This window comes from Stigmatopora nigra, chromosome 9, assembly GCF_051989575.1.
Source record: "Stigmatopora nigra isolate UIUO_SnigA chromosome 9, RoL_Snig_1.1, whole genome shotgun sequence".
Lineage (NCBI taxonomy): Eukaryota > Metazoa > Chordata > Actinopteri > Syngnathiformes > Syngnathidae > Stigmatopora > Stigmatopora nigra.
Window position 1 is genome coordinate 6,274,979 of NC_135516.1, and position 11,290 is coordinate 6,286,268.

At 38.0% G+C, this 11,290-nt stretch overlaps 1 protein-coding gene across 1 annotated transcript; it reads left to right on the forward strand.

Annotated features, from left to right (window-relative positions):
• The first annotated feature begins 67 nt into the window (after positions 1 to 67).
• On the forward strand, positions 68 to 9,309 carry LOC144202171 (solute carrier family 12 member 9-like). Its single transcript, XM_077725190.1, has 14 exons — positions 68 to 504; positions 1,776 to 1,910; positions 2,257 to 2,394; positions 2,466 to 2,578; positions 3,496 to 3,697; positions 3,778 to 3,885; positions 4,006 to 4,117; positions 4,732 to 4,889; positions 5,368 to 5,450; positions 6,218 to 6,342; positions 6,643 to 6,835; positions 7,133 to 7,307; positions 7,442 to 7,588; positions 7,888 to 9,309. Exons 1-14 carry the CDS (start codon positions 276 to 278, stop codon positions 8,781 to 8,783), a joined length of 2,814 nt encoding a protein of 937 aa, XP_077581316.1. The 5' UTR covers positions 68 to 275; the 3' UTR covers positions 8,784 to 9,309.
• The last annotated feature ends 1,981 nt before the right edge of the window (positions 9,310 to 11,290 follow it).

The following is an 11,290-nucleotide window of genomic DNA, read 5'->3' on the forward strand; positions in this document are numbered from 1 at the left end:
CTGCCATTGACGGCAATATACATCGAATCCATTTTTGACTGGAAGGCTGGCAGGCATAATAAGAAACATTTGAAAAAGTAAAAATAAAAAGTAAGTGATACAAAACAAAATAGGTACAAGGAAGTAAATAATATGTAAAAAAGAAATAAAAATCCATTAAAAGCAATGGGCGTGTCACTTTTCCAGCCTCATTTGCATTGAACACCTCCCTCCACCACGTGCTCAGGTGACCTTGATTGATTCGTTAAAAAGTTACTTGACATTTGTGACATCAGATGCACAGTAAAAAAAACTTTCAACTTAATTCCAGTATTGTTATAACTGTCGGAATGTCTGAAAAGGCACCACTTCTCAAGGAGAAGGAGCCTGCAACCAGGAGGCCGAAACCGGGACAAGACCGATGTCATCCCCGGCCTGAAAGCGTTCGAAAGCTTGGCATGATTTTTGGTGTTATTATTCCAACCTTGCTGTCCATGTTCAACGTTGTCGTGTTCTTGCGAATTGGTGAGTATTGTGACTTGTTAAGAATGGATGGAAGACACTTAAAATTGTGGATTATATGGATTTGTTCCTGTAATATGAACACAATTAATTGGGGTTTCAGGTACTGAATTTACTTGGGTCATTTTTTTTTACATAATATAATTGAAATAAATCTGTCTTTTAAAGGTGTTTATATTTAAGCACCAGTGCCAGTACATTTTGCCCAAATAATCAAGCCTTCTGTTATTTAATTAGACTAATTAAAGCCAAATAATTAATTACTCGTGACAAGTTTGATTTCAAGTCGCAATAAAATGGATGATTGTTATTGTAGAGCTAATGAGCCTATTTTAATTAGTTTGTAATTAAAGAATTGACCTGGTACATTGTTTTTTTTAAAGAGTTTTCCTTTAAACAAATAAAGCTATTGTTGGCAAACAATGACTAAACCAATGTACATAAGATAGAATTTACAGATATACATTTTTTCAAATATAAATTTACCATCAAACAATCCTCACTTTGGTGATGAATTTGAGAATATGAAATACTTACTATAAATTTATATTCATTATTTTTCTGTACTACTTAACCCTCTAGGCTTGTAGGGGATGCTGGAGCCTATCCCAGCTACCTATGGGCACCAGCTGGGGTACATCCTGAATCAGTTGCCAGCCAATCACAGGGCACACGGACACAGCCAACAATTCCTTCCTCACACTACATGGAGGCAATTTAGTGTTCCAACAGCCTATATACATGTTTTTGGGATGTGGGAGGAAATGAGAGTACCCAAAGAAAACCTAAAAAACATGCAAACACCTCACAGTGAGGACTAATCTGTGATCGAACCCTCAACCTTAGAACTGTGAAGCCGACACGCTAACCCAGCGGTCGGGAACCATAAACAATTCATATTTTCAAGTGTTATTCCTTGAGAGCCATACTCAAAATGTAAAAGTAAAAATACTATAAAATGTTTGATATTTGTAGTAATTTTACCACTTTTAAAGTACAACTGTTCTCTGAGATATTTTGACAACATTGTTGCGCTGTTTCTAATCAATGATAATCAATGGGAGCCATATGCACCTAGCAAGAGAGCCACATATGGCTCCCAAGCCATAGGTTCCCTACCCCTACGCTAACCATTCATTGGCAATGCTGATCATATATGTTATAATATTCTGCTATTTTCCCCCCTTTTTTTGATAACTCCCAAATTCCACTGTGTATGTGTATGTATAAATATGTGTATAGGTCTATGACCTTTCCTCTTTATTTGCATGCAGGATTTGTTGTGGGTCAAGCAGGGCTGTACCACGCCATGGCGATGTTCTTGGTGGCCTATGCCATTATTACCATGACTGTCCTTTCTGTATGTGCCATCTCAACCAATGGAGCCTTGGAAGCAGGGGGTGCCTATTGTATCAAATGCTTTTGAGAAAAGAAATCACCTGCTAAGTGCTTCAAGATTGAAGATAATTTTCTCTTATCTCAGCACTAGATGGAATACACGAACAGACAAAGTCAAATTTCACTTGTTTGCTAAAAAAAAAGAGGCTAATTTTGAAAGTACTGTGTACAAGCCACTATGGCATTCATTAGCATTCACGCATTAAGATGCCAGCTCTTTTTTCCCCCTCCATTTTTGCAATTACACCCTGAATGGGTATAAAGGCACTTGAGTGGGAAAAACTATTTATATACAAGCAGTTAAAAAGTCAATTTTCCCAAATATTTTTACAACCATTCTTTAACGATGGCCTCCAGATATGATCAGTCGAGCGTTGGGTCCTGAGTTTGGTGGCAGCATTGGAATCATGTTTTTCTTTGCCAATGTGTGTGGAAGTGCTCTTTACATTCTGGGTCTGGTTGAAGCCATCATGTCTGCATTTGGCATTCCTGAAGGTTGGTGGTTATATTATCAAATATTGTGGCATAAATGCTTGATTTTGTGTATTCATCTTTATTACTTCTAGGTTTAGATGCTGTAACAATAGATGCCGCTTCACATCGTATTTTGCCTTCAGGATACTGGTGGACTTTACTTTATGGAACGGCGCTGCTCTTAATTTGTTTAATTGTCTGCTTGGTGAGACATTTAATTTCATTTAATCACGATAGTGAAATCTTGAGGGATTTTCCAAAGAAAATCATTGGAATTGTTATCTGGTAAAACTGTTAACAAGCAATTTGTCATGATAACATTTAAAAAAATATCAATGACCTAATAGCTAACATTCTAGATTAACAGTCATAATTAAGGATTCAATTATTTTTGCATGGATTATGATAATATGGAATTTTAATGACTCACTGCCAGTTATTTTGGAGGATTTCTGCATTTTCCAAACCTGTCAATATGTTTATACCCAACCTGACAAAAATAGATACTTTGCTTCTGCCCAGGAAAAAAAACAACTTTCAATGTTTTTGATATTTAGGAATATTTTTGTGCTGGTTTTATAAAATATAATCCTTCCCAGAAAGCGCTCAGGTAGACTCTCAAAATGACTTCGTATCAAAATTGTGAGAACACTGTCACCGCTGAAGGCTGATGGCTTCTCACTAAACTTGTTTCCAAGCTTCCAATTCGTAGTAAAGCAGCAGGTGACATTCTCCTCATTAAAATTTTAGAGTATCAACTCAATTTTATTTATAAAGCATTTTAAACCAACACACAAGAGCATGAAATGTGCCCACCTAGCTTTCACTTCAAACCAAGTACCTATACCATACCTATACTTTCTATGAGAGAGAGTTTAAAACTTAATTGACATATAATAGTCAACTCATCTGTATTCAAACTTTTTTTTGTGGTCTATAGTAAACTTTGGACTTGTTAATTCTTCTTCAATCCCATTTTTTGTCTTAGTATCCTGATTTTTCTTTCTTTTCTTCCCTTTCTAACAATCTGTACGTTAGCCGATGATGTATCCATTGTCATTATATTATATGTTATCACATCATCAATTTGCCTTTAAGCTCATTTGGCTTTGTGATTTACAGGTTGGCGCCCACATCTATGCCAAAGCCACTTTTGCCATTTTCATCATCGTCACAACAGTCTTGGTATCCATCTTTTGGAGTTTCTTTGCTGTGGATTCCAGGACAATCACACTTGCAGGCAATTCTGCTGTGCACAGCTCCACACAAAACACTGCCAACTACACAGGCCTCCAACTCCACACCTTAAAGGGCAACTTATGGCGTATGGTCCTGTAATATTGTTGTTGTTGTTTCTGGTACCAACAAACTTGAATGGGTCTTGTCTCCTGTGTTTCTGTGTAGCCAGTTACACTGTTGACTACACTACTGGAACCATGATGAGTTTTGCCACTGTTTTTGCAGTTATGTTTAATGGTTGCACTGGAATCATGGCTGGATCTAATATATCAGGTGAGATGGAAATATATAATTTATTACTCGTTCACAGTCATTCTGCCAATGCTCTTTTGGAAATATTCCAGCCAAAAGAAGGTTTAAATTGTGATGCTTTCTGCAATTTTTTGTTGCTAGGTGACTTGAAGAACCCGAGCTATTCCATTCCTAGAGGAACCCTGGCGGCTGTTTTTACAACTTTTGTCATCTACAATCTGATGAGTCTATTAGCTGCTTCGTCTTGTGAACGGTTAGTGGGAATATAAGGGGTAAAAAAAAGCCCAGGTTCCTCAGTCAGGAGGAAAGGATGATTAACATTATAGCTCAATTTACCTCACATTTCATCTACCCCATTTGTCTCACTAGGAGTATAAGTCTCATTAGCCACATAAACCACAATAAAGAAAAAAAAACTATATATAGTTGCACTGGAGTATTAGCCACATTTTAGAGGTTTTTTTTTTTTAATCTGAACCTGGGACAAACGCACTTTAATAGTAAAAAATATTTAAATGGAGATCAACAGGCTAAACAGGTACCAATAATTTACAGTTTTTGGGGTAACTAGTCTTTTTTTTTTTTTTAAAGCCAGCTTTTGGTGATCAGAGAGGAAAACAATAAAACGGAAATTGGTTCAGGCCAAGCCAAACTAGAAAGAAATTGTGACTTAGTCCGGAAAATACGATAAAGTGAAAACAAGTGTCATTCGGATGCGTACACTGATTGCAAATTGGAAAATTGTGCCAACATATTGTCTAAATACTACAAATCTATAACAAGTACAATCGCAAATAATTGCTGATACAATTAAGTTATCTTATTTAAAATATCTTCCTGAGATTTGCACTTTTCCCCCTTTTTTAGTCCCATTCTCCAACGAGATTACAGTTTCCTTGGGGGTATCAATGTTTGCCCACCTCTGGTGACTGTTGGAATTTACTCCTCGGCCTTGTCTGCTGCCATGAGCAACCTAATAGGAGCCTCCCGAGTCCTTCATGCACTGTCCAAGGATGATCTGTTTGGTGAGACATATATTTTACTCTTCCACAATCCATTATTGTTAAACTTGGGGTAGCACAAACTTTTTTTCTATAATTTTTCCCCCTTCCAATATTTGTAAATAATAAATGACCTATGTTCATTTTCTTTTTTCTTTTTTTAGGGTACCCTCAATATATTGAGTTTCCACCCTGAGCTGACCTCTCTTTTAGGCAGATTCCAAATTTTAATAGGGAGCTATTTTCTGTAATGGACTCAAGTTATTAATTTAATGTCTTGTTTTCCTTATAGCACCATGTTCATTTGGAATGCGTCATTTGGCAACAGATGGCTGGCGGAGTTGACTTTCTCTGCAGAGACACAAATCCTATCGCCGTGTGTTTTGCACAAGCCAACGCAAAATGACTCAGTTGTTTGTCTCATCGAGGGCCATTTTAGCGGCAATGCAATATCACAACTCGTCTATCTGTTTCTTTTTTGTTTTTGTTTTAATGGCAATAGGCGGTGTCCTGGCTCTGGCGAGGAAGACGTCCAGCAATGGTAACCCCTGGGCCTCTATGCTAATCTCATGGTTGCTTGTACAGGTATATAAAAAAAGTTTAACTCTGGAACCAATGACATATACAGCATGTGTTGTATGTATAAGCAGAGTAAGTGGAAATAGTATTTTTTTATTATTAAGTCAGCAGACTAACTGGGTCTGGTAAGTACAAGCTCTATTCTGCTGCCTTAAACTGCTTGTATCTTTCAAATTTGTGTTCAACTAACAACTACAACATATAAAGTACACAACAAATATGTTGAATTAATGCTAAGGAAATGTCAAGCCTTTTTAAATTAAAATGTATACTGTCTGTGTTTAGTATAGGGGCGGCCTAGCGGGTGAGTGGTTAGTGTGTTGGCCTCACAGTGGGGGTCCTGGGTTCAAATCCAGGTCGGTCTACTTGTGTGGGGTTTGCTTGTTCTCCCCCTGGCTTGTGTGGGTTTTCACTGGGTACTCTGGTTTCTTCCCACATTCCAAAGACATGCATGGTAGGCTGATTGGACACTCTAAATTGATTGGTTGACCACCAATCCAAGGTGTCCCTCACCTCTGGCCCAAAGCCAGCTGTAATAGGCTCTAGCACCCCCCCGTCACCCTAGTGAGAATAAAGTGGTTCAGAAAAGATGAGATGAGATTTAGTATAAGGTCTATGTTATAGGATGTAAATTGGGACATGGTAATTATTGACCTAAAGTTTAGCAGTGATGTTACCTCAATTTAGTGCCATTGTCAAATTTCTAATAACATGCAGCTCTCTATTTTATTATAACGTTTTCAAACAGCAAAGTATTGCTTTTTAACCAATAGATGGTGCTATTTGCTGGGAAATTGAACACCATCGCTGGCCTTGTGACTATCTTCTTTTTGTTGGTGTATGCCACTGTCAACCTGGCTTGTTTGGCTCTAGACTGGGCATCTGCGCCAAACTTTAGGTAGGCATGAATTGTTTTAGTATGCACTTTTTCAAATTTTGGGGCTATACGACTTAAGTTAATCCAATAGTTGTTTCCAAACTTCTTGCAACAGTTAAGTTTGTGCTCATCTAGAGAGAGAGAGAGAGAGAGAGAGAGAGAGAGCGGTCTCATTCAGCATCCAATCTATTCAATTATATGAAAGTACACTTTTCAAAAACATTATACATGATAGTTATCGGCACTTAAATTTGCAACATTTTTTTAAATTGAAAATAATGCTTGAACAAGTCATTTTAATCCTGTCTTTTGTCATTTAAGGCCGTCTTTCCGTTGTTTCACGTGGCATAGCTGTGCTCTTGGCATTCTTGGCAGCCTGGTCATGATATTCCTCATCAATCCCATCTATGCTTTTGCAAGCATAGCATTTATGATGCTGCTCCTTATGCTCATTCATTACCTCAGTCCTAACAGTAACTGGGGATACATAAGGCAGGCTCTAATATTCCACCAGGTACACATACACTTACATTTTAATTTTTCTTTTAAACCTTAATAAATCTTAATTATTGTCAAACACAAACTAAATGAATTCAATTTTACAATTTGGAGGAAAAAAAATCCCAATTACTTACTTATTAAAAAATATTTTCATTTTAACTATGTATAATTTAATATAATCTGTATTATTTATATATTTTTTTCCAAAAAGGATTGAAAAAAATAGATATTGACATCTAGATATCTAAATAGTATGACAACTGTATATGTGATTATCATCTACATATTTTATTGACTACTTCTCTGTCAGGTTCGCAAGTATTTCTTGACGCTGGATGTACGCAAGGATCACGTTAAGTTCTGGAGGCCACAGGTTCTGTTAATGGTAGCCAACCCTCGTAGTTGTGTAGGCCTGATCAAATTCATCAATGACCTAAAGAAGAACGGTCTCTATGTTCTGGCTAATGTCAAACTGGGATTAATGGGTATTTTTTTTTCTTCCTTTTATTAGTACATTCACTGTTTTACAATGTCTACCCCACACTAAAACCCTTTACAAAAATGGATAGAAATAGCCTATCCAACATCATCTGATTATTTTGTTTTGTATTTGCTGTAGATGAGCTGCCATCTGATCCTGTGCAGAGTTGTTATGATTCCTGGTTGTTCTTAATTAACCACTTGAACATCAAGGCCTTTGTTAATCTCACTGTGGCTGCCTCGGTTCGACATGGAGTTCAGAACCTTCTTTTTATCACAGGCTTTGGTAAGTGTACATGTTTCAGTTGAATAGTAATTCACTATTATTCACTTATTGGAAAGGTAAAGAACACAAATCTACAAAAATGTACGTTTTAAAAGAATTAATAGATATATTTGTAAATGGCAGCTATATTTGTTTTTGTTGTTTTAATGTGGTATTTTGTGTGAGCCCTACTTTGAATAGCTGAAAAAATACACATTTTCTTTTACTAAATTTTCACTACTAATGAGAACTGAAAAGCGATTTCTTACAAAAAAAAAACGGGTGTATTGTGACGTTATAATTATTATTATTTTTTTTAGGTGGGATGAGGCCAAACACTCTTGTCTTAGGCTTCTATGATGATTGCCCACCTCAAGACCACCTCGAAGGCATAGTTTCTTTACCTTCAAATCATAGCTCAGTTGCAGCCTGTCCAAAAACAAACCCAGAAGAACTTTTATTCCCTTTCTTCCCTAATGTACGAGTTATGGATAAACCCAAAGACCTTAAAGCAGAGGAGTACGTCTCAATCATTACTGACGCTTTGAAAATGGGCAAGAACGTGACACTGGCTCGATACTTTAGCCAATTCAATAGAGAAAATGCTATAGAGTTGAGGAGAAAAACCTGGACTCGCTCAGGAACCACAGGCCCATTTGTCGACATTTGGCCAATGAATCTGCTACAACCGGACCGTCGTGGTTCTGTGGACATCTGCTCGCTGTTTTTGCTTCAGTTGGCTTGCATACTTCACGAAACCAATGCCTGGAGCCATGCCACCTTGCGCCTTTTCCTTTGCGTGGAGGAAGGGGGAAGTCTGCAAGATGAGGAGGAGGCCAAGCTGCGACGGATGCTCAAGGAGCTCCGGATGTCAGCGCAAGTGCATTTGGTCACTTGGGATCACGTAATAGCACTACACTGGCATCGAAGACTGGATGAAGAACAGAAACGGGGCAAGGAATTGGACAATGGACGTCAAGAAACATTTCCAAGCAGTGGGGAACAGCTGACAGATGAGTACATTCTTGGAGTTAACAGCCTCATCAAAAGGCATGGAGTCCCCCAGCCAGCTGTGCGGTTATTGTATTTGCCGCATCCACCCGCAGATACAAGCCGGTACTGGGATTACCTGCACCACGTTGACCTGTTGAGTCAGGATTTGGGTCCGACTTTGCTGGTTCATGGGGTCACTTCGTTTTTTACCACCGATATATAGAGCAGTTCCCCTGCCTTTGGTGTTCCAAGTAGCAATCTGAGTTGGGTTACATTGACTTCCTTAATAATGGTTGAATGGGCTGTAGATAATGTTAAAAATGAGCTGAGCTGAGAAAACAATTACATGTAAGCAAGAATCAGGCTGGTTGGATGCTGTACAGCATTTTCAGATAAGTTAAAAAGTAGGTTGACTCATTCTCACATCCAGATTTTTAATCTTGATGAGACATATAGTTGTATGGCTGCCTTAAGGTGAAAAAAAGGTTGATTTGGAGCCCATTGGTTCTCAAGCTACAGTATTTTAAGCAATTTAATTTGGTGTAGAAATCTCAAATGAAAAAAATATCACTATTTGAAAATCTATGGCTTCTTCCCTGTATTTGGAAATGTAGGGTTTCTACTTGATAATGAAAACAAAATAGGCGGTAATTCAGTTTATAAATTGGATTTTTTTAAATGTTATTGCTGCTGTATGCCAACTGCCTTGCACTTAAAGGATTTATTAAATGTCATTGGATTACCTGGTAGTTTATTGTGGAATGAAATGAGTTAACCCATATTTTTGATCACTTTTCACTCTAACAATTTCATCTCATCTTGTTTGCTGAACCACTTTATACTTACTAGAGTCATGGGGGGTGCTGGAGCCTATCCCAGCTGATTCTGGGCCAGAGGCGGTGGACACCCTGAAATTGGTGGCCAGCCAATCACAGGGCCAAGGAGCTAAACAATCATTTACGCCAACACTATAGAGGCAATTTAGAGTGTCCAATCAGCCTACCGTGCATGTGTTTGGAATATGGGAGGAAATTGGAGTCCCCGGAGAAGACCCACACTGGCCCGTAGAGAACATGGAAACTCCACACAGGTGGGCTGACCTGTATTGGAATCCAGGTTTCCCACTGTGAGGCTGACGTGCGAACTACTCATCCGCCGGGCTGCCCCTTTAACACAATACAAGGTCTCATTTTTGAAGTGCCTGGGATATTCTTATTAGATCACGCCAATCTATTTCAATTGAGCCCAAGTGACGCACTTAGTCATTTGGAGGTGGTCATTTTGGAAACTTCTCCCCTCTGACGTCAAGCTACTGCCATCTGCGGCATAAGCCATGTGCTGTTGAATATTTTTATTCACTTGTGCTTGTACAGAGGAATCTTTGACACCTGCCTACACAACAGTGATAAACTCAGATTAGGGAGAGTGTTTACAGATGGAGGCAGATCTGGCTCTAAGTAGGCCTACTATTAATTGATTCAGCACTGGAAGGGAAGCTAAAAGGGCAAAGATGATGTTAAAAAAATATCCTCTGGTAGTATAAAATTCTAACTGCACTCACTCATAACTGGTGATACAATTTGTATCACGATTCATAGTTTACATTTCGATTTGTTCCTGATTAATTCCAAAGCTACACTCTAAGACAGGGGTCAGTAACCTTTTTAATGGAAAGACTTTGAGAAAATAGTTCATCATAATGGCCTTAAAAGTATATTTATTCTGAAACGCCATTCAGCACTTAAATAAACATTTTTGTTTTACATTTGAACAACATATGGCCTTCATTATAACATTTTCTCAGTTTTTAGTGTAGACCTGTTTAATGCAAACTAGATTTGCTTTAATGCAGGAGTCTAAATATGAAAATCAACAAAAACAACAACAACAACAACAACAACAACAACAACAACAACATATTGAAGACCGTTTTGAGGGTTAGAGCACGGCCAGTGATTCATTGGAGTCATTTCTTCATCTCGTTTTTTCAACTGTGTGTATTTTTACCCCTCCCTCCATGATATGAATAGTTTTGTTCTCATTTTTGACACAATACAAAGTTGGCCCACTAAAGTAGTTTCCTGGCAGTCCAGTTCCCTCCCGCTGGTCATAACAAGATCAAGTTTCCTTTGTTGGCATCTTGACTTCACACCTCAATGTTGAAAATTATATTATATTGACATAAAAGGGAGCTTCTCCTTTCTATTCATATTATTGCTGTAATTTGCCTTATTTCAGCAAAGATTCACCCTCAACTGTTAATACAGACTACATACAAAGCATTAAATATCCTGAATTATTTCCCACTTTTTTTCCCTTAAACTCACACACTCTATTCTGGCGATATACGTCAACCCGGTTGAGGAATGTGCCATTATTTATGATACATCCCAAGAGTTCCGCATCTAGTTGGCTGGGATAGGCTCCAGCACTTCCTGCGACCCTTTTGAGGCTAACCAGTCTGGAAATTGAATGAATGCAAATTGGACCAACGTGAGCTTTTTTCGTGCCAATTAACACTGACTTAATGGAAGTTAAATCTGCTCCTAGCAGATGGTTAGGTGACAACATGTGGTGTGAAAACTATCAAGCCCACCCCTTCCGTGCATTAATCAATTTTCTTTAAAGCATGACAGATAAAGATAGATCAATGCTTTTATTTGTTGGTGGTTGATTCATCTTTTGATGGGTTACAACAGTTTAATATTTCCTCTTCTTCTTCCCCTCTTT